Below are 23,631 nucleotides of genomic sequence, written 5' to 3' on the forward strand. Positions count from 1 at the left end.
GCTCCTGGGCCTTTCCTGGAGCTTATGCCATTGGGTGTGCCTAAAAGGGCCCATTGTTAACAAAATAAGTTAGTGATGAAGAGTGATAAAAAAACGTGAGATCGGCCCATTTGATATGACCGACTCAGCCCATTTGTATTTTCTAAATTATTTTGGATTAGATTCGGGACATAATTAACTTATTCAAAGCCACACGCAAGACCGTTTGTCAGTTTGCTCCTGGTAGGCAAAGGCAAAACGCAGAGAAACTCCCAGCGCAACGCAGAGAAACTCCCAGCGCAACCGCATTGCTGATTCCTCCTCCGCCTCTTCCTCATCTTCCTCCTCTCTCTGAAATGACCTCGTCGCGATCAGCGATGCAAAACGTGGATTACGCCTCCGCTCCCTATTACCAGTACCCTCCTTCGCATCAAAACCCTAACCCTATCCCTAACCCCGCCGATCACCACCACAACCCCTACGCCTCCGCACCGCCTTTCACCTCCTCCGATTATTCCCCTTATTCCCAATCTTACCCCCCATATTCTCTGAATCCCGACCCTGCGCCTCCCACCGCTCCGTCCTATACCCCTTCTCCTCCTCCAATTTCCAATCCCAATTTGCAAACCTTCAATCCCACACCGCAGCCACCTTCTTCTTTCCCTCCGTTCGAGACTCATTCACCCTATCAACCGCCGCCACAGCAGCAACCGTATCAACCACCGTACGAATTTAACCAATCGGCTCCCAGTTACGCCACTTTGCCGCCCTCGATTCCCGCCAACCCTAACCCTAATTCCAACCCCTCCTCTCCGTATTCGTCCGTTTACCAGAGCCCGTTTTCTCAGCCGCCCCCTTCGGTCCCGCCTGTATATGAAAATCCATACGAGAATTCTCTGAAATTGGATCACGGCGGTGGCTCCGGCGGCTCCTATTTAGATGATAGGTATGGGGGATACAACCGAAGCCGATCCGATTTGGGTTCGGATCCATATGGGAAGCGGTATGATGCAGGTCCCGATGCGGGGTATGGCGACGGTGTTTATGCTTACGGAGGTGATAAGGTGGAGCCGTATGGAGCTCGCGGCACCGCACCCAAGTCGTCAAGTTCGACTTTGTTCGATGATTACGGGAGGTCGATCAGTGTCCCATCTGGGAAAACCACACCGGTGAGCTCGAACAAGATCGTCCGGGCAGTACCCAAGGCCGATACGCAAGAGGACGCGAAGAGTGGGGTGCAGAAGTTTCGGGTCAAGCTGTTGGCTGAAAGTGGAGGGCAGAGCACTTTGGATGTCCTTTGCCAGGTATGAACAAGGAGATACTGTGTTATATATAAGTAAAATTTTAGTTAGAAGCATATAACCTGTTAGTTTCTATTGTGTTTACTGTGATTGGATTTTCACATTGTTAATTTTCACTTGTGATTGTGTTGTGGGAACGGATTAGTTCTGTCATGTCGTTCAATGCCACTGATTTCAACAACTTAACTTCGTAGCTTAGGTTACACCTGTAATTGGGAGCCTTAGCAGAAGAAATCATGTTTTCACATAAATGTTACTCTAAAGAAATGGCAAATAGGGACTAGATGCTACTTAGAATTAGAGCACTATGGCCTCTTGGTCTATGTTGGAATGGATTACCAAGGTAAGAGTTATAAAAACACCACCTTGGACTCTCCTATTTTTGAAATGCATATTATCTTGAAGCTGTTTCTGGTATTCCTCGGGATGATCATCTTTATGTTGGTTTAAAGTATGGGTAGTGTTTAGAATGCCATCCATTGCTCTTGTTTAGTTCCTTTCCCCTGCTTTCTTTCAAATCTTTCCTATTGATTTGTTAAGATTTGCCGATTCTAAATTCTATATCAGATTGGTTTGGATGGTATCCGTATGCTTGATCCTGCTACCAGTCGGACATTGAGAATATATCCCCTCGACACCGTTACAAGATGTGATGTAAGTTCATTTTACTTTAGCATCAAGTTCGTTAAGGAACTTTTAATTTATGTATTGAGGTAAAAGTAAGTTGTATGTTTATTTTTCTTCTCATGCAGAAAACCGACTCATCTACCTTCGCCTTTTGGTCAAAGAGCTCTGTGGATATTGAGCCAAGGCGTATTAGATTGCAGTCAAATAGTTACACTGCCAACACTCTTTTGGATACGGTGACTGCTGCAACTGTACAGGTTGGAAACTTGGGAATTTTGCCTTTCCCCTTGTCCTAAAAGAATAATGGTCCCCCTTATTTATTGACAACATGTGATTAATTAGGGCCTAGGTGATGCTTTCCTTGTTTCTGCTCCTGTTATTTGACATGTTGTCATGTAGTAAGTATAAACATTGATACTTGTTTTGAGATGTATGTGATGCTTTGGTTCTATGTGAAAATTACTGAAGGTTGGCTGGATTAATCATTTCGTGTTTCAGTTATATATGTGTTCATTTTGAGTAGGGTGGTAAACTACAGAGATTGATTTATGTGTCTGAACTTTTAGACTCGGGCCTGTATTTCATATTGATCAATGGGCATGAGTAGTGTACTTACATGAGGGGTAGTGTTTTGTTGTGAAGTAACGCCTGCTGATTTCTCTGTGCAAAAAAGTGCATGAATATCAAATGTATTCCTTCAATGCATAATCTCTAATGAACTCTCTATCATTCATTTTGCGAACTTACTGAAATTTGTTATCAATGTCTGTTTAGCCTTCTTATTTTGAAAATAGAACTATGAGCTTACTGTGTGTTTATGCTGATATTATGATTGGATGGTTATGTCTTTATTAAATTATATGCTTTTATTGAAGATCTGAATGATGCATAATATGATTCCTGTTTATGCCCACAAGGCTATGTTTAACCTTATCAGAGAGGTTTTGAATGTTGATTATTTTTAGTGATGTATTGTTCTTACCCCTTGTAACTCAGCTTAAGGAAATGGGTGGAAGAATCAGGCCAACGGAATCGGTAAGGCCAAGTGAACAGTCTACAGAGAGAAAGAAAGGATTAACCGATTGGATGAACATTATAAAACCGGGAAATGTGGAGAAAGATCATTGGGTAATATTAGCTTGCCTTCCTTCCACGTTTGTTCGTTTCAATAGAATGATATAAACGTGGTAGTGCTCTATGTGTCTCCATGTACACCTTTCAATACAGGATATGGTTGTTGCAGTTCTTTTGGTAACTAGTAAAATAATCTTGTTCTACTCTTTCTTATTTCGTTACTGCTGTTTTTTAGGTCCCCGATGAGGCAGTTAAAAAATGCACGGCATGTGGGTCAGATTTTGGAGCTTTTAACCGTAGGGTATGCCTAGATTTAAAGCGGCATCTTCATTGTTTGTTGTTCATGTTCTCCTCATTTGAACTTATGTATTTCTCCCTCATTTCAGCATCACTGCCGGAACTGTGGAGACATTTTCTGTGACAAGTGTACCCATGGCAGAATCGCCTTAACTGCTGAGGAGAATGCCCCGCAGGTTCGAGTTTGTGACCGATGCATGGTATGGCTCTAAACTTCTTTGGGTATATCATTGTTAGCTGATCATATTATTCCAATTACATCAGTAGTAAGTCAGTAGAGGGGTGTGGACAGGACTGAAGATTCCATTTTATATTTTCAACATTTCAAATTTAGTATGGCGGAATCAAGATTTTATATGGTGTCATTATCCTTTGTAGGCTGAAGTGACTCAGAGGCTCAGTAATGCCAAGGAAGCATCTAGTAAACCTGCAGGACTTCATAGTCATGAGGATCTTGCCAAGAAGCTTCAGGTGATTTCAGTGTTGTGTTTGTCTTTTGCTTCTACCAAACCAATCTGCGCGTAATTGGCATATTATATTTCCCCCAAAAATAAAATTTATTATGAATATGTGCTGAATTTCTTCTAAAGTCTGGATCAGTAGTCATTTTTTGATACACGTCTGTTGTGCATGCTTGCACTTCCTTTTTTGCTTCATAAATTCATTTTTTTTTTTTTTTTTTTGAACAGGAGGAGTTGGAAAGGAATCGCAAGGAATCTTCAGGTAGTTTCTTTGCTTGTGAACATTAGATGTTGGAAATATGAGTAAACCCTCCATTGAAAAGAATTTGTTTTGGATAACCTTGTACACGTTCAATGTTTGAGTTCAATGTGGGGTTAGTTTTGTAGCATTCAAATATTAGCAGAGGAGCTAGAGTTGTATAAATGTTAATAATTTGCAATTTTGCATGTTCATTCCTCAGGTTCAAAGTCTGATGGATCTGGGAGGAGAATGAGAGAAGTTGCCTGTCCTACATGCACAGTCCACTTGCAGGTAATATATTATATAGAAGTTCAACTGATTTTGAAGTGAGGTTCAATTCTCACACTTAACGTAGTGTTTGTGGAGTAGTGGTGATGACATTACTGGAATTGTTGCAGGTTCAAGTTCCCAGCTCGGGGTCGGAGACCATTGAATGTGGGGTTTGCCAGAATCCATTTCTTGTGAGTGCTCATTGATTCGAAAACAGATTCTCACGACAGCACTCAACTGATATCAATGAAGTTTCCTGCTTCAATTAGTTTTGTTGGATTGCTTATGTTTCCTAATAATTTGGAAGAGCTTTTGCATGTCGGTGTTTTATCTGCGTTGTTGTTTGACCGGATGTCTCGCCTTTTGTATGTAAATTGATGTTTATATAATTACTTCTGTATATCAAATTCTTGATGCTCGACTTCTGTATATGTTATGGTTCATCAGTGTTGACCTTGTTTGATGAGAGATTGTGCCGTTTTTGCGATCTTTTGGTTCGATGTGCGGCCTAGCTGTAAATTCATCCGTGTGGTAATTTGATTTGATGTGGGTGATTACATTGAAAGTCAATTTCTATTTGAATAAAACTTTCTTAACAAAAACCTTCTCCCCTGTTGCTGTAATCCTGTAGACTCTGGATGTTTATGTTTGTATTTGAGATTTGTGGTGTTTATAATTGTTGATGCTTAAAAATGGTGAGGCTAACAAAAGTTCGATGGATCAAGTGTTTGTCCTTGATGGACTTGGGCTTTGCAAACAAATGATATTATATACAAGATTTTAGTGGTTCGCCTTCTAAAATTGGACTACGTTCAGTCGTTCACTGAGTTTTTTGTATACCACCCTGAGAACAAGGTTACAAGTAGGTTCGGCTATAATAATACAAATTCTCTCTCAATTCTATTAAGGAGTACCCGTCCTTCTTAAATGGGCCTTCCTTTGAACCTTCAGGGTTACAATCCATTACTTGGACACGATTTTTATGCCCTTCCAGTTTCCATACTCTCATCTCCTCCTATTTTGTACGATTACGGTTAAATCATATCAACATTTTATATTGATTTTTTTATAAAGATAATAAGACAAAAAACAATAGTAATATAAAATGTTGACGTAACTTAACCGTAATCGTACAAATAGAAGGGGATGAGAGTGTATAGGAACTAGGAGGGCAGAGAAGCCAGGTTCCCATTACTTCCCTTGTATTTAATGATTCGAATTCATAGATTAGACATGGTAGCTATCTATCTATTCTTTGGCTGACACGTGGCAATAGGCCTTCCTTTGAACCTCTAGGGTTACAATCCATTACTTCCTCTGCATTTAATGGTTCGAATTCATAGATTAGACGTGGTAGCTATCTCTTTATTCTTTAGCTAACACGTGGCACTGAGGGGACACTAGAGCATGTCCACTGGTGTCCTATTTTTTAGATGACGCAGCCAAGAGCCTTGCCCGGCCATGGAGTTGGTTGGGCTCGTACCTGAGGTATCGTTTGGTATACAGACGGGACGGGACAAGACGGAACAGAACGGAGCGGGAGCAAATATGCTTTCGGATGGAAACAAGGAGGAAGAAAAAGGAGACGGAGAGGTTATAATTTTATGTTCCACGGACGTGGAACGAGTCGTTCCAGAAGGGTGAGGTGGAACGAAAATTCACCCAAAACTCGTTCCGTGGAACAACTCGTTCCACCCGTTTTAGGCGCACCAAACGTGGGACGGAACGTCTTGTCCCATTCTGTTCCGTCCTGTCTCACGTATCAAACGGTACTGAGTGCCCTACTAGTCAGCCTTTATATCCCTTTGTTGGCCTTCGTTCCTTTGTCTAGCCTTCACGTGGCTTAAACTTGACGTCTAACTAGGCCTGTCCCTTTTGTTCCTGGGACCTTATGCCTTAAAGTTGTCATGGCCAATTTGCCCTCTGATGCTCGGAAAACACTTTATGAGGAACCGCTCGGCTTGATAGCTAATAAGATGCCAGCAGGCCATGGGCTTCTGTAAAACGCATGGCCTCATCTCTCATGCTCATTGGAATTGTGTCCTTTTGAGCTCGTCGAGATCGGAAAGGACCATGCATTAACAATATATTATACTAATTTTTGACGTGTTAATTAATTTGTCATACCGTTTATTTCTTAGTTACAAAAAAAAGTCGGGTTAATTTAATAATTAGTAGAGACCATTACTCATAGACGATAAACAGAGAATGATGAAGAAATGTCGAGGAATCCACTTTAAAGGAAAATTTGGTGGTCACATTTGTGAAATCCGAAATGTGACAGACTAAAATTAAGTTGCAATCCAAATAATAATACCTTGAAAAAAAATGTAGTTAGTTCTAAGTGTGCAATGCTAGCTACATGGTGAGTCGAATTAATCATATATACTCTTTATGATAAACTTTTTTCGAACAATAAAAAATAAAGATGTATAATTTGATGGTGATGTCTGATGATGACCATACAGATTAGACCATAATTTTGCAGAGGGTGATTTTCTACTATGCTTGGGACACATTACAATTTTTGATCATTAGATTCTTGATTGAAATTTAATGACTAAAATTTAACGAATAAAAACTTTGGTGTATGATATATTGGAGTATACTAGAATTTTGGTAGGCTAGTGATCGAACAAGAGGCTTGAAAAGTTATGGGTTAAGCATCATCCTAATGAGCAAAGGATTTATAACTAGTGATTAAGAAAATTTATCATGCACTCAAAGATCTGGTGTGTTTGAATTCTCCTCTCTTGATATCGTTTGCATAAAAAATTAAAAAAATCATAGTTTAATGGATACGGTTTTGTGATTGGTAGGTAAAATGTAAGATTTATGGATTTAGTTGGTACGATATAATGTCAAATTGATGGGTTTAGTTGGCACTATCCAACTGCTTTGTATATATTAATCGAATTCAAGATTTTGATCATAATATATGGTGAACTTACTAGGCTGTATAGCCAGAGTGATGAGCATATATAAAGTGAAGATGCAGGAAGATAAAGTATTATACTGAAATTATGATTCGTGTCCACAGCTGGTGTTTTTTGTTGAGCAATTGACACACTGCAATTAATTTAGCGTGGGAAAATAAAGTAACCCACTTTTTTTTTTTTTGGTTGAAAAAAACTTAAAAGGGAGGAGAGGCTACCTCATCTCATGCCAGAATATTCTACAAATCTCTTTGAGGACTTAAATAAGAAGTCTTAGCTTCGTTTTTGATTTTTAGAGATCGCCTCCTAAGAGGGATTTCCGACGATGGAGCTCGAACTTAAGTTTTAGTCTACCAAAAAGAACGATCATTACTAACTCAACTAACCCTCATTTATAACCTACTTCACTCACCCAGCTGAGAGTCTTTTAATTTCCCTCCTTTTTGGTTACAGAAAAGGGAAATAATTAATTTAATTAGTTAAATGGTTTCTTCTTTTTTTGTCTCTTTTTTTCCTTCCAATTTTGTGAAAGTTTTTTAATAAATTATGATGTTACATTCTTGCACCAGCATGCATGCAATACGACCTCAAGATCTTACGTAGACTGAAGGCAATACCCTGTTGGGTGTTTAAGAAAACTCTTGCCTGCAGTTGATTCCCAGAGCGTCCAACTACATTTGTGGTTCGAGGGATTTCCTTTTGAAGGTGGCCAACCACCTCGCATAAAGAAGTAAGATTAGCTTACTAAATGTGGGAGACGGGGTAAAGGCTAAAAGCTCTACCGGGAGGTTCGTCCTTGTCCGCTTAGTGGGAAGATAAGACGCCTTCGGTATTGTTTGATGACCAAATTTTAAGGATCTTGGTTCTTTCCATCAGTTTGGTGTGGGAGGAGCGCGGAGTTGCAACAATAGAACTACGACCCAGTCTTAATGTGTAATTTGTTTCATCTAATTCTTTAATCATGCTCGATTTTTTTCGACTACAACTTTTGAAGAAATATAAAGTTTTATCGTAAAACTAATTCGTAATAAGGGGAGTAGTCTAATTTACTTATAAGCTCATGTAAAATCGCTTTTCTCATCAATATGAGATTCATTCTCAACAAACCCCCCACGTGTGGTTACTTTTCAACCAAAGCACACAAAAAACACAAATGGATGACATGGAGCATGTCTGGCACATGTGGCCATTGAGTTTCATACGTATGACAACCTGCTCTGATATCATAAATAAAGTTGAGGTTCCACCATAAAAACAGTTAGTAATTTGGGAGGAGCCCAACTTAAGACCTTACAAGGTTTTTCCTTTCAACGATATAAGACTCTTTTACATCCTCACATGCATCCTCATGTGTGATGAATTTTCAAGCTAAACATATAGATAACATGAATTTGATAACATATAACACATGTAGCCGTTAAGCATCACACGTGATTATTCTACTCGAATACCATTAAAGAAAAAATTCCTATAAAATTAATTGATAATATTAAAAATCTCATGTCCTACTTATAAACTCTCGTAAGTTTTTCTTTCAACTTTGTCTGTCTGCTTGAATTCTTCTCTTTTAATAATTTTATTCACTTTATAACAAAAAAGGTTGATCATCCCAAGATCCGTACAGCAGTTGTGCCAATTAAACTTGTGCTCACTGTTTCTTCACCCACACTGCCTAAAATATACTTCTTTAATTAAAAGGTCAAGTTTATGACACTGATAAGATAGATACCTTTTGTCATATACAAATATATTATGCTGAATCGAGGAGTGTATACGATTTTCCATTTGCCAGGTAGGTATGTGTGACACGACCTACATGCAACCGACCATGTGGCTGATCAAGAAATCATAAATAACATTTTTAAATGTTTTTTAGTTGAGAAATAATGACATGTATATGGCTAACGGGTAATTGGTCTGTCTTACTTAAAGAAGTAAAACATTGATTTATGGTTTGTAAACGTACGTAGTGTTTTAATTAAGAAGCTTAAATAATAGGAGAATTATTTATGCATACTACCTGTGTTCATAAATGTTCATTTCTTTTCATATACAAAATTTAATGGATAGAAAAACATAAGGACTTGCACGAAATACGAGTGTGTAGAAATCACTTTCAAAACATAATTGGGTAGGGTTGGGTTTCCTCTAATTTGTTTGTTTCTGTTTCTTATAAGTGGACAAAAAAATCTCTCCTGTCAAGTAACTTTCATTCCTCATTAGGTATGGTGGCAAAAAAGAGAACGTCTTTTACATTACTTTCCAGTTATTTATTTATTTACATATATAGAGAAATGATGGCATTTAAGAGAGATCTTTTAGTATGACTGACACACGATATGGTACACCATATGTTATTACACAAATAGTAGGATATGTTTGTTAAGAAATTAATAACTTAAAAAATAAAATTTTTCATCACTTACATAAAGACATGTGATATACCAACTGTATTTTCGTCACAATTAAAATCTTTTCTACATCTAGCACCGGAAATACGCGGTAGCACACGCAAATTGTACGGACTTTTAGAAATTAGGAATCTTGAAGGCTAGTATTAAAAAATGCGAAACAAATTCAACTGAAATGACTGCGGTCAAAAACAAATCTTGGTTATTTATTGTTCATATGTTTTTTCTCTGTGGTAAATGGAGAAAAGCTTGGATATTCTGAAGTCTCCTGTGAGAGCAATCAACGACTAAAAACAGGGCAAAGTCGGGACATTTTCACATCTTGTCTTATATATAAGGCACAAAATTGCACCTGGAGGAGCATTAGAGTAAGACCAAAGAGTCTTCCAAAATAAGTGTTCAAAAAAAAAAAACAAGAGTCTTCCAAAATAATGGTATCAGGATTATTTGTTATGGAGTCTTCTTCCTCTTCTTCTTGTCCTTCTCAGTTGCTGTCGTCCCGGTTGATATTATGTGTTTGTGTCGTAGTTTTTGGTGTTTTCCAGTACCCTACAGCCACAGAGGGACTGGTGAAGCTGCCACCAAACCAGACTGTTCCGGCGGTGATCGTGTTCGGCGATTCGATCATGGACACGGGCAACAACAATGATCTCGAGTCACTTGTTAGGTGCAATTTCCCTCCTTATGGACTAGATTTCCAGCAGCACAAGCCTACTGGCAGGTTTGGCAATGGCAAAGTGCCCTCAGACCTCATAGGTATAATAAACCTCTCTCGCATACAAATATACATTTATCCATTTCGTTAAATTCATATGTGTGTGTGTGTGTGTGTCAGATGTATGTACCAACTGTAGTTTTCATCTTCGACGCATGAGGGTTTACCATCGGAATTGATTTATCCATCACGGATAGAGATGTCCTCGCCGATAATCACGGTGTGCATGACATATTTGTGCAGCACTTGTCTGTCAGCGGAAGAACATTTCTTGTGAACCTCCCTAGTTCCTATAAGCCTTTATACACATATTTGTATAGCAGAACATTTTTACTATTTAGATTTTGTCTCGTTATAACAAGGGTTCGAATTCTTTCTCCTTCCTTTGGTATGGTTTAAAATAAAAATATCGATTGTAATAAAGGGAAAAAAAATAACAATTTTAAGCTTTCCAACTTATTCCTTGTTTATGTAGCTCAGAAACTAAATTTTATTGTTTGGTATATCTTGTATACCTATATGCATGCATGTAATTGATTGCGGATGGAAAAATATGAGTAAAGATGGCTCCTGGACTCTGGGGCCAACTCTCATATCACCAATGACCTCAACAACCTCTCTCCATCTCGAGAGTATCGTAGTAGTGATTCCGTTGACACAAATAATATTATTTATCCTTTTACATGCGTTTTATTTCTTAGAAAACCAAAACCGTTTAGCCATTTGGTGTGACAATTATGCTACCAAGATTGCACATCTACATATAGAACATAAACAATTGTAGATCCTTTATCTATATATTATATGCATACTCACATCATGCACATATTCAATCAAGATAGCTATGGAGTTTAATTTGTCTTTATTTATAGAATAATTATGTAGTATTTCAATTTTTTTTTTTTTTAGTTTTACTTTACAACCTTTGTCCAAATTGAAATTAATTTATTATTATGTTACCTTCCTTATGTTGAGTTACTTTCTTAACACTAGATAATTGATAACTACATTTACAAAGTTATTCGAAAAAAGAATTGGACAAAATCCATGCTTGAAATTTTTTAAATTAATACTTAATAGTAACAAATTCTTAGTATTTCTCTCTACATTCATTTTGGTTTATGATGACCAGCGTCAGAATTGGGAATCCGAGAGTATTTGCCGGCATATTTGGATCCAAATCTACGACCTCAAGATCTCCCCACCGGAGTTGTCTTTGCATCAGGTGGTACCGGATTTGACCCTATGACACCCCAAATAGTGGTACGTTAATATAACATGCGCGCACACATGAATATATCAATAAATTAAATTACAATTTGCTCATAAATTCTAAGTTTTATTTATCAATCCTTATTTCTTCATAATGTTGATAAAATGCAGTCAGCTATATCAATGGATGATCAGTTGAAAATGTTCAAAGAGTATATAGGGAAGCTCAAAGGCGTTGTTGGAGAAGAGAGAACCAAGTTCATCCTATCCAAGGCTCTAGTTCTGGTGGTTGCCGGCAGCGATGACATCGCCAACACCTATTTTGGCATTCGCATAAGACAAGCTCAGTATAGTGTTCCTGCTTACACTGACCTCATGGTCAACTCTGCATCTAGTTTCGTCAAGGTAACAAGAAATTTGCACAGATATTACCTGAATTTTTTTTTACTTGAACTGAAAGTTGTGTGTGATTACTACTTACATTAAAAAAAAATTATATTAATCACACAAGTTTCTTACAGTTTGATATCGATCTATGTCCACTTCCATCTAATTTTTCGTCAAATAATGGCATTCAAGTCCATTATTGTCATGACGGAAATTGAGGGTCCGTATTTTCTGATGAGTTTTAAAGAGAATTGAGGGAAACTACAAAGTTTTTTGACAAAGAAAAATGTCGTATAAACACCTATTTTGGCAATAATATAGTACCCTAGCTAGTCGTGGTATTTGCATATTCATCTTCACCTCTTACATACTCCTCTTAATTTTCGACCGTTGGATTGAATGAATTTGAAGAAGATCAATGGACAAAAATTAACAAGAGTGTATAAAAGGTAAAAATAAGTGTGCAAATAACATTACTCTACCATATATGACGAGAATGGTCTTAAAAAAAAAGCACCGAGTTGTTTCGGTGAAGTAGCAAGACAACATACAGGTGATTAACTTTTAAATTTCTCTATTTCAATTTTCCTTTATAATAATTGACCCACTGGATTAACAAGTTAATCAATAGGATTCTCTCCTCTCCAAATTTTCTTCTTTTTCAGTCTCCTTCTATTTGAACGATCACGATTAGCCACGTCAACATCTTGTGTTGACTTCCTCATAGAGAGAGAGTCAAAGAAAAAAGTGAGAGAGGAGAAGAGAGGAGGAAGGGGAGGGATTTAGGAGATATTTTTCAGTGTGACTAGCATACGAGATGGTACACCACGTGTCACTATACAAATTGTGGGATATAAGTGTTAAAAAGTTAATAACTTAAAAAATAAAAAATTTCACCACTTACATAAAAACACGTGATGTACTACTTATGTTCCCGTCATAATGAAATTTTTTTCAAGATTTAGAATGGAGAGATTTCTACTCCGTTAATGAAATCCCGTATTTACTAATGATATGGTAATTAATTAATTAGGAATTGTACAAACTTGGGGTGAGAAGGATTGGCGTGTTCAGTGCACCACCAATAGGATGTGTGCCTTCGCAAAGAACTTTGGGTGGAGGAATTCTGAGAGGTTGTGCAGAAGAGCACAACGACGCGGCAAAGTTATTCAACATCAAACTGTCCAGCTCACTCAACTCTTTGAGCTCCGCCCTGTCCGGCAGTAAAATCATCTACGTGGATGTTTACAATCCACTGCTTGATATCATTCTCAACCCTGCCAAATATGGTGATTATTCTAGTTAATTAATGAATTAGTTGATGAGATTAGTTTAATATTTTGTGTTAATAATGATATTTTTGTTAATGAGTTTTAGGTTTTAAAGTTGTGGAGCAAGGTTGCTGTGGTACGGGGATTATAGAGGTAGCAGTGTTATGCAACAAGTACGATTCTACGTGTGAAAATCGATCTGATTATATATTTTGGGATAGTTATCATCCTACAGAACGAACTTACAACGTACTCATTCCTTCAATTATCAAAAAATATATTAACGACTTCTTAAGCGATTGATTAATGAAATAATATTATCGCTTTTTTAAGTACATTTTAATATGCTTGTTAAAATCAGTATATTAAATAATATGATATCATGAATTGATCGATTTGTTTATGCTTCTGGCTATGTAATCAGCTTTTCATCTTTTTGGAAGAAAATGTAATAATAAACATTGTATTATTCTAATTCCTTCAGTTTTCGTCTCTCATTGTTACTGTTGGCTCAAGAGAGTGCTCTCGTCCTATTAAAGTAATTAAATTCCAGTAGTGCTTTAAAATATTAAGTTAAATTCTTAATTGTCCTTAATTAGGAAATTAAGGGACAGTTTGACATTGTTTTGGTTTTTTTTTTTTAAATGCTTACGATGCGCTTTAAAAATAATTAGACGTAAAGTAAAGGTGATGAACATTTGATAAACAGTATTTTTAAAAGTGTTGTAAGAACAAATAACATGTTGCATGAGAAAATGAACTATACGATCAATGCTAACAAGAATAATACTTGAGTACTCATTAGTGAGTACTGACCTGTTAATATTTTAACACATATTTTATTAAATAATAGAGATTGAACTTTAAAAAGCTAAAAACACGTGAGATTTATTGATTAGACCAAAGCATAAATAGGGTACATAAAGTACTATCTAAATATTATTTATTTTAGATGGCCACTTGGCATGCAAGTTACCCCACACACACATACACATACATATAGCCCCTTAAGCAAAGGAATCTTCATTTTTTTTTATTAAAAAAAAAAAATTAGGTGTGGGGCCCATTCCACATCGAATTTTAACGATCCGAACTTTTTATTTTGTAAGTCTCGATTCATAGATCATCCTTACAAAAATTTAATTCAATCCGAAACCATTTGCCTATTTAATTATCAAGATAAAATTTCTTTGTGTCTTATATAACAAAGTATTCGTTAATGTCTTTGAACTCAATTAGATATCTTAAACATTTCCGATTTGACTAATATTTTGCAAGGATTATCTATGAGGTGCAACTTGAAAAATAAAGGGTTCAGATCGTTAAAATTCGATATGGTGTGGACCCTATAACTAATCTCCATTTTTATAAAAAAAAAATGGAGATCCCTTCTCTTAAAGGTTTCCTACATATACATACATATATATATATATATATATTATAGGGTAGCAATGAAATGAAATAGCTGGTCATGATAGTCCACGTTTTTTTTTTGGGCATGATTGACCATGCTAAATTCTCAAAACTTGCAATTAGCCATAACTCTATATTAGTGAGTCTAAGATACTTTTTTAGTAGTTCATCATAAATTTTTCAAACGAATATGACATGTTTTTAACTAGCAAAAATTTAAGGGTTATACCAAAGAGAAGTAAAGAATTTTTGAAAAGGAGGTCGAAAATCCAAAATAACCTTAAACATGAGTTATGTGAGGCACATGTCTTACTTTGGATAGAAAACTTAACTGTGTTAGGGAGATGCCAAATTAATGATTTTAGAAAGTTATTATGGCAAGTTATTTAAAATTTTAGTTCATAGGACAAATTAAAAAAGATGCATATAAGTTCATGTTACATTTCAAAAAAAAAAAAAAAAATCCTAAATTTTGGGGTGAAAAAGTTACCCAGAGGGCGAGAGATGCAGTTTGGGGATTAGATGCATGCATTATTAAGACGTAATTAAGTACAATGTGACTTGGAGGACAATCAATTATTTCTTAACGATCAAGTGCTACAAAAAACAAATAGCTAGTAGAGATCGATGATTTATTAATTGGCAACACTAAATTGGTTTTCATCCTATCGTGACGATCTATGTGAGAAAATTAAAATATATGGTTTATTATAGAACAAAAGCAAGAGTACATTTCATTGTAGTACTGGCTACCTAGTAACTTGAGTAATAAGTTACTTTGTTAAGAGCTCGTGAGTAGAACTTGCCTCTAAAAATCGTGTTGTAAGGAACTGGCGCCCAGGAAATCTTAAACCACCCCAAGATATATTATTTTTCCGACGTGAAACAATTAGGTCCCAACATTCTCATGAACGGTATATATCCGAGTCCCGTTATGATTTCTAACTAATGAGCGCTTATTAGGAAGTTATATTAATCCATGAATGAAGATCTAGGGCCATGGATATTTTGATCATTAAAGTATTGAGACAGCTAGCTCAGGTTTCCTTTATATATGATATATAACTATATATATTTACAAAATTTCGACATTGAAGGTGTCACATAAATTAGAATAATTTGGGAGGTTTGATTCGGTTGGGAAGCTAGCGGAGCGAGGTCGATGAATAACTAGTGTTAAGTAGTAGCGAGACAGAAGCCAGAGTTAGTTCTTGACAATGAAATATTGTGAAGAACATTTGAGTTTATTGTTATTAAATATTGTTGAGTACTTATTATATATCATGGAATTAACACATAATGTTGATTTTATAATGTACGGTCCAACTCGCAAGACAATGAAAGCGGAGGAGGGAGGAAGAAGTCCATATATATTTGGACCAACATTGGCAGAACCAGTAGCAGTAGTACTCTTATTCTTTGCTGCAGACTCTGCTAAGGTTATTCACGATAGTAGTTGATTAACTTATTAGATAGGGGCCAACACAATTACGTATCTACAAGAAGATCTCTCATCTCCCCAACTGCTTCCAATTTTCCATATTTCTATATTCAAATTATTTCAACCAACTTTTAGTTATTGCACATGACTCTTCTTGCACCATGTATTACATGATTTAAAGGAGTCTCAAAACTTAAAATTTTGCTTTTGGCTAAAAATGCACATACGTTAGAGCACATACATATTAATGAGTCTTGCTCGTTACACTCTTCTTTTTGAAACAACGGGTCATTAATCGGACATTAGAATCCAAATTTGCAATGCTTGAGACTTGTTACCGATTTTTACACTTATCAGGTTGCTCTTTGATCTTTTCAGTCAAATGTTCTACATGATGAACCTCTCATAATTAGGCAGTTAAATAGAAGATTAGCAAACCTCTTAACTGTGATCCCTGATCATTTGATGTCATGAAAGTTTCTTATAGTTTTGCATGACTAGTAACTGCATACGTTGAGCTAATTAGCCTCCCCTTGTGTCCCTCCTTGTTTCTTATGACGATAGTTGCTACTGTGTTTTGGGGTAAAGACTTCAAAAACACTGGTGAATATTCATAAGGGTTTTCATATTTGACCGGTGAAGCTTCATTGATTCATGTACCCCTCGTGTCTTGAATATTGATGTTGGTGGATGAGGAAATTTATATGGCACGTTCGACCTGTCATCAAATAAATTAAAAAAGAACAACAATTAATTGACAAGTAGAGACAAAGGAATTTGTAGGAGTTTTGAGATCCCTCTTGTCCCATATCGGGCAACAGTGGTTTTTCACTAGCCTTTATATAGGCTTATTCCTTCTTTTTAGTAATTAGAACTTAGACCATTTGGAATAAGGATTGAGGTTTGGGCCACTAATTGTATGGATTAGGCTTGATGATTATACTATAATATTAATATTAATTAATTACAACAAGAGCCTTGGGGCACTTGGGGCCAAGGAATTAAAATTAATCTGATCAATTAGTTTTAATTTCAAATTAAGTTTTTAATTAAATTAATTAAAAATATTTTGTTTAATAAAGACCACTCTTTGGAAAGAGTTGTATCTCTTTGGAAAAAGTTGTATAGCTTCAGATAAAATTAATCTGATCAATTAGTTTTAATTTTGAATTAAGTTTTTAATTAAATTAATTAAAAACATTTTGATAATTAATAGACACAACTCTTTGAAAAGAGTTGTATAGCTTCAGATACATCCAAAACGTGTCTGAAGATGTATGAAAGAGCCTATATAACTGGAGTCCTCAGTTCCATCAAAGATCATCTTTTCTTCCTCCTTGTCTTCTGTACAAAATTTCCAGAGAGTAAATACACAAAGCAATTCGCTAGAGTTCTATAATCCAGTACGGGTTATAGAATTAGGTAGTTGTATCCTGTCGAGCAGATGTTGTAGAACCACAAGCACACGAATGGGACGGAAATACTGTTCGAAGGACATAGCGTTTGCGCTAGCCTCTACCTTCAATTCATTCAAGTTAATATCATTTTAATTTTTTGTAATTATTATGTAATTGCAAGTATTTTTTAATAAAGTATAATTATTTTAGTTCTGAATTTCTGTTATTTTATTATTTCTAAATTGTTCTTCAACAGAATTCTCGTTCTTTTACGGTAAAGTTGCGACACTGTCCCATTTTTTCTGGGAAAATTTGTAACCAAAAATAAATATTTAATCTTATTACTAGTTACGTACATATTACCACCTACTATATGCATTGCTTTAAACAAGGCATGTCGATGTCGATGGCGATCGATCTGTCTACTTATCTCTGTTACTGTTTGTGGACAAAAGACAATCTCTATATCAACTTGTGGTTACTTGTATTAATTTCCAATAACACTGAATTGATTGTAGTACTTAATTATCACGTAATTATATTTTAGTATCCTACAATAATTTTGTTTCATTACCAAATAGGTAAACGGATCCCTTTTTATTTTTGAACAATATTTGACTACTAAAAGATGAGTGGGAACTCTTACTCAAAATTTCTCAAAATTGTTCATTGTCAATTTATAAAACATCGTGTTTATAATCAGAATTGTTAATATTATAAATCACCCTATAAAGATCGCCTTTGCAAAAAATCAATTAAAACCAAGGTCATTTAGTCCTCAAATTATTTAAAAACAAATGAAAGGTATTGGTAAAAGCATTACGAACCGTCTACGTATTTGCTACAATAGATTGACAAAAAGACCTTAGTTTTAATTTATTTTTTGCAGAGATGATCTTTACAGTGTGATTCATAGTATGAACGGTTCTGATCATAAGCACAAAACTCTATGATAAAAACACTAAGAGTTTTTAGTAGGAATTTCTACTCATCTTTGAGTAGCCAAATATTGTTCTTTATTTTTTATGTTTTTGATTTGTAATGTTTTGTTTGTGTTTGAAGGGATCGTATGCGTTGGTGGCACGACTAATTGGTGTTTCCAGTGCACCAGCTATTGGGTGTCTGCCATCTCAGAAGACGTTAGGAGGAGGCGTGCAACGAGACTGTGCAGACAAGCCATACCAAGCAGCCATGCTCTCTCCAAATTAGCGGAGCTGGATGATCTTAACAGTAACCTACCTAACTCGAGGCTGATTTACGTCGACATCTACCCACTTCTTGATATGATCACCAACCTACTAATTACGGCAACTTCCCCCTTAATCACATAATTAATCATTTGATAAGTCCAAAAGTATTTTTTGGCATTTAAAGCAATTCTTACTACATTTTGAAAAAAGAGTTGTGTGCTTTTGGGTCATATAATTGATTTGTGTCAAATGCTTCTTCAATAATCAATCATAGGTACGTTTTTTAAGCTTTTGGATAAGTATTCAGAATTTCAATGTATTTTGTAACGAAAGTATTTCTAATATAGAACTTTATGAGTATAAGTGTTTTTTACAAAAGTGATCTCAAAGACTAATGAATTTTGTGTTGAATTTGCATTAGGGGTTTGAAATTTGGAACAAAGGGTTCTACGGGAGTGGGAAGTTGGAGGTTTCTACACTGTGCAATCGATTATCGAGCTAGAGAGACGTGATGACTCCCATTATCTATTTTTGGACAGCTACCCTCAGGGATGGTAACAGTTCGGTTTGGGGGCGAAAATGTTATATCCATTATCATAACCACAAAAATTAATTATATTCATAACCGTAAATTAACCATCGGGTATTATTTATAACCATATCCACTGGGTAATAGAGTTTTCATCAGTTAACGGTTATATCAATCTTTGTCAAAAAACAAAAAATTATACTCATATAATTGACTCATAATAATTTAGTCATCATTAAATAACCACATCCAATAATAAAAAACATAACAATGAATGAATTTTGTAGAGTATAAAAATAAGAGTATTGAATAAAACATTGATGATATTGGCCGTTGATATCTCCCATAAGCATGATGTTTGGTGCATAATGAATATAGCATAGAGTTTGACGCATAATGAATATAGTATAGGGTTCGGTGAATACTATTATATTATATGCTAAATATATTATGTGATGAATAACGAATATGGTAAAATGGTATAGGTTCATTCAATATAAATACATATATATAAATATGTATGTATGTATGTATATATACATATTTATATATGTATATTATAATAGTATATTATAAAATGCATAATATGTATAAAATATATTATATATTATATATATTATTCGGTTCGGATTCGGGTACGGATATGGATTAAAACCCCTATATCCATACCCAAATAAAGTTCACGGTTTTTACCCATAATCATAGTATACCCGAATTTTCATACCCAAATCCGTTCCATTCAGCCGATTATATACGATTATCAGTTTTAACGGTTTGAATTGTCATCCTAACTACCAACCCATTGAGGGCGCCTACAAAATCATTGTCAACAAAACAAACAACTAATAATTAAATTAAGCAAATTGTACGGAATTATGGAACATAATTATACAAAAATACTGAAATTAATTAATTAATTAAGAATAATGCTAGGAAGACTAAATTTGCAAACTAAATAATGTGTGACCAATAGGAATAAGCACATTTATCAACATTTAAGTAATCAATCAATCAACAACTTCCATGTCCTTTAGTTTTCAAAACTTTGTGTCCAAATTTAGTCTTTCTAAGATTACCCATTAATTAAAGTTAATTCTTTCCTTTGTTTTCATTGAGTTTCACGTTCAAGCACATGGTTGTCTCAATAGCTGGTAGAAATAATGAATGAATAACAGAGTAATTAAAGGATTGTATTGGCTAGAAAAGGAAATATGAATGGACGTGGACGGCTCCAATCAATTTTCATTTCACAAATAGGAGTTCGAGTTTCGTGCATTAATTTGTTGGCCAAATTTTTTCGTGGTGTTTGTAGTGAGATCCTAATTTTAAACTAATTCGCATGGTGAAAAAGTTGTTAATCATAACCTTGTGGTTGAGTTTGTTATCTATCTTAATCCTAATAAAAATTTCTACAAAACTCCATCCACATAATGTAGGGATAAAATGACAGTCCACTATTTTTTATAGAAAACTAAAATTAGAAGAAAAACAAAGAGAATTTTAACAAAAAGAGAGGAAAAAAAAAAATAGAAACACACCACGGATCACTTCCTTCTCCATCCGATCCATCCCCGCTAACATCCCCCTCTTCAACAATTAATGGATCAAATTGCTCTCTCTTGGGATTGTCTTCCACCTCCGTCTCAGGCAATGACTTAGAGGCATCACATACTCCCTCCACCGCCATAGGTTACAGTAATTGTTGGGGCAAGTAGGTTGATCTTGAAGAAAACCTTCCATGACCCTATTATATATATATATATATATATAAACCCTACAACATATATTAGTTAACACAATTAACATGTGATAGAGGTAGAAGAAAAACTTAAGATATTGATTTGGAGCAAGAAGAAGGAGAAACAATATTTAATTTTTTATATATATAATCACAAAATTAAGTAAAAGATAATCCTATAAATAAGAGAGAACATTTATCACAGTTTAATAAAAAGGTAAAAAGTCACTTAATACTATAGTCTAGTGGCATTCCTCTTCATTGGTAAGTAAGAGGTCTTAGGTTCGATTCTCGCCAAAGACGAATTTGAACTACATTATTGCCAACCCATTATGAGGCTTAGCCCACTCCCTACCCCTTAGAGTAAATAATATCGTTTGTTAAAAAAATAAATTAAGTTGATGTGGATAATCAGTGAACGGAACTAATCCATTAATGTGAACTAAACCCAAAAATTACTTACAAAATTGGACTTATATCAAGTTTAATCTTATTTATATGGTGTGCTATTATATTTTTAACTAATTTAAATTATTGGGAAAAATTCAAATTCGATTATACATGTGATAACATATTCGCTCGAGTCAATGTGATCATATTCACGTGCAATATGAGATGAGGTTATAACTTAGAGCATCTACAATACAACGAATCATGTTTTAAACCTATATTCTTATATTTCAGTTCGAGAAATGTGATGGGTTTAAATTTTTTAAATTTCACCTCCAATGCAATGACTATATTCTTAGTTATTTTGGATTTTAAGGTTTGAGTTTTTTTGGAGTAGAAAACATTATAGTCAAAATTTTGAGTTTTAAAAATTTGGGTATGTACATTAGAGGAGGATTAGACTTAAAACTCAAATCTTATTTTTCTTGGTTGAATAACATTTCTCTTAATTTGTTGGCACGAGCTTCACCTGTAACTCAAATGTCATATTAAAACCCATATTTGAGTTTTTCACTTTAGCCAATGATTACTTATATATGGTTTTAAGCCTCCATTGTGTTGGAGAGTTTGGACTCATATTTGAACTTAATTATAGAATTTGATTCCAAGCTCTTTGCATTGGCGGATCCAAAGGGGGTCCTCTTGGGTCCTGAAGCTCTAGGAAAGCCGGGAAACATAGGGAGAAAGTCGTCGCATGTCCTATGGTCATTTGGTATGGGACTTGAAAATTCCTACAAACTGTTCAATGAAATGCCTCTTAGGAATAATTCAGCACGTCTTGGCAAGTGATGTTCAATATGCCTTGGGACAAGCCTTGGCAGGTTATGGCCGACATTAGGCCTTCAAAGCTGTTGATAGAACTAGGAAAATAATGAAATTGCCACTATGCGCTCGACTAAATATGTTAATGAAAAATTAAAATTTTTTTGCCGATAGCTGCGCATGCTTAGATCTTCTATACTAGGACCCCACGAGGTTAAATCCTTTAATCCAACACTATTAGAGATGCTTCTTGGGTTCAAATAAAACCACCCTTCAAAAAAAAAAAAAAAAAAAAAAAGAGGAAGAGAGTTTGCTTCTCCATCGTAGCTCCCAAACGTCTAATCTCGACATCATAACTTCGACATTTTTTCGCATTTCTCTTCTCGACCATTATAATACATTAATAGTCTACCATTGCGGTCCTCATTTAGTTACAAGTCAACTTCCAACTTCATCATATTCACATGCTAGAGCCGCACCATACAATTTGCATGCAGATGCCTTGCATGCTCCAAAGTAGAAAATAATTAAGAGACATGTGCAATATTGATTGATTTGATATATATGAATGGTATATCAAGAGGATCCTCGTCAAACAACTTTAATATCAAACAATTAAGAGTCATCGTGGTGGTTGAGCATCCGTAGGATCTCCGAGCTCACTCTTCAATTGACGGCTATCAACACGTAAAATAGCATTACTTTAATCACATGTGCATGTGTCATGTTTTATTTGAGAATTGTAATTAATATTATCTAATGTTTGGCATGGTGGGTGGTAGCTGGTAGGGCACCCCATGGGATGGGGTGTTCTATCTTGGGGGAATGACTTATATAAAACAAGTATACTGTTACAGTCCCTTAATTTGTGGAAGTCCTCCCCAAATTGAGTTTGCATGTGAGATGGATTTGTAAGTCCCTACTTGGTAAGTTTGTAAGTCCCTACTTGGTAAGTGTCACTTGCAAATCTCTTTTATACACCTTTTGTAATGAGGCTTTTTAGCTAAAATGATCATTGAGATTTGTATAACTCTTCACTTTGGTCTTTGAGATTTAAAATCAATAAAAGTAGTCCCTGAGTTTGTCCATCATCAATCATTTTGGTCATTCCATGAAAAATCTCCATTAAATAAGGCTAAAATGTCAAAAATACCCTCTATTTTTGTCAAATCATTTGGCCTATTGTTTATTAAATTGAGGGTATTTTTGTCATTTCGGTCCTTATTGAATATAATTTTTATAGAAGGATCAAAATGATTGATGGTGAACAAACTCAGGGACTACTTCTATTGATTTCAAATCTCAAAGACCATTTTGGCTAAAAGCCTTGTAATAATTATGTAGTGCATTTCCAATCCTTTGTATATCTAAAGCTTATTTGTAGAGTATTTTTTTCCCCACTTGACATAAATTTCTTCAAAACTTGAAAATCACTCACCAAAACATAACCTATAGTCTGCTTTCTCTCAGTTTCTCAGTTATATACAATATCGTATCTTTTAAAATAATAAAAATGACATTATGCATGA

At 35.2% G+C, this 23,631-nt stretch overlaps 2 protein-coding genes across 2 annotated transcripts; both read left to right on the forward strand.

The window, feature by feature from the left end:
* Nucleotides 1-175: 175 nt before the first annotated feature.
* On the forward strand, nucleotides 176-4,852 carry LOC137718046 (protein FREE1). Its single transcript, XM_068457562.2, has 10 exons — nucleotides 176-1,283; nucleotides 1,848-1,934; nucleotides 2,033-2,164; nucleotides 2,904-3,035; nucleotides 3,217-3,282; nucleotides 3,368-3,478; nucleotides 3,657-3,749; nucleotides 3,968-4,001; nucleotides 4,201-4,271; nucleotides 4,379-4,852. Exons 1-10 carry the CDS (start codon nucleotides 336-338, stop codon nucleotides 4,454-4,456), a joined length of 1,752 nt encoding a protein of 583 aa, XP_068313663.1. The 5' UTR covers nucleotides 176-335; the 3' UTR covers nucleotides 4,457-4,852.
* Nucleotides 4,853-9,836: 4,984 nt separating this feature from the next.
* Nucleotides 9,837-13,679, forward strand: LOC137717493 (GDSL esterase/lipase EXL3). Its single transcript, XM_068456875.2, has 5 exons — nucleotides 9,837-10,353; nucleotides 11,445-11,575; nucleotides 11,696-11,929; nucleotides 12,945-13,200; nucleotides 13,289-13,679. The coding sequence occupies exons 1-5, from the start codon at nucleotides 10,029-10,031 to the stop codon at nucleotides 13,483-13,485; spliced, it is 1,143 nt and encodes a 380-aa protein (XP_068312976.2). The 5' UTR covers nucleotides 9,837-10,028; the 3' UTR covers nucleotides 13,486-13,679.
* The last annotated feature ends 9,952 nt before the right edge of the window (nucleotides 13,680-23,631 follow it).

This window comes from Pyrus communis, chromosome 8 (assembly GCF_041283825.1).
Source record: "Pyrus communis isolate YQ-2024b chromosome 8, ASM4128382v1, whole genome shotgun sequence".
Lineage (NCBI taxonomy): Eukaryota > Viridiplantae > Streptophyta > Magnoliopsida > Rosales > Rosaceae > Pyrus > Pyrus communis.

Bases quoted from the DNA above. Each gene is read 5' to 3' on its own strand.
- LOC137718046 (XM_068457562.2), top strand. From the start codon at position 336: ATGACCTCGTCGCGATCAGCGATGCAAAACGTGGATTACGCCTCCGCT. The intron at 1,935-2,032 runs GTAAGTTCATTT...CTTCTCATGCAG, and splicing joins ACACCGTTACAAGATGTGAT to AAAACCGACTCATCTACCTT. The intron at 3,750-3,967 runs GTGATTTCAGTG...TTTTTTGAACAG, and splicing joins ATCTTGCCAAGAAGCTTCAG to GAGGAGTTGGAAAGGAATCG.
- LOC137717493 (XM_068456875.2), top strand. From the start codon at position 10,029: ATGGTATCAGGATTATTTGTTATGGAGTCTTCTTCCTCTTCTTCTTGT. The intron at 11,930-12,944 runs GTAACAAGAAAT...TTAATTAATTAG, and splicing joins CTGCATCTAGTTTCGTCAAG to GAATTGTACAAACTTGGGGT. The intron at 13,201-13,288 runs GTGATTATTCTA...AATGAGTTTTAG, and splicing joins TCTCAACCCTGCCAAATATG to GTTTTAAAGTTGTGGAGCAA.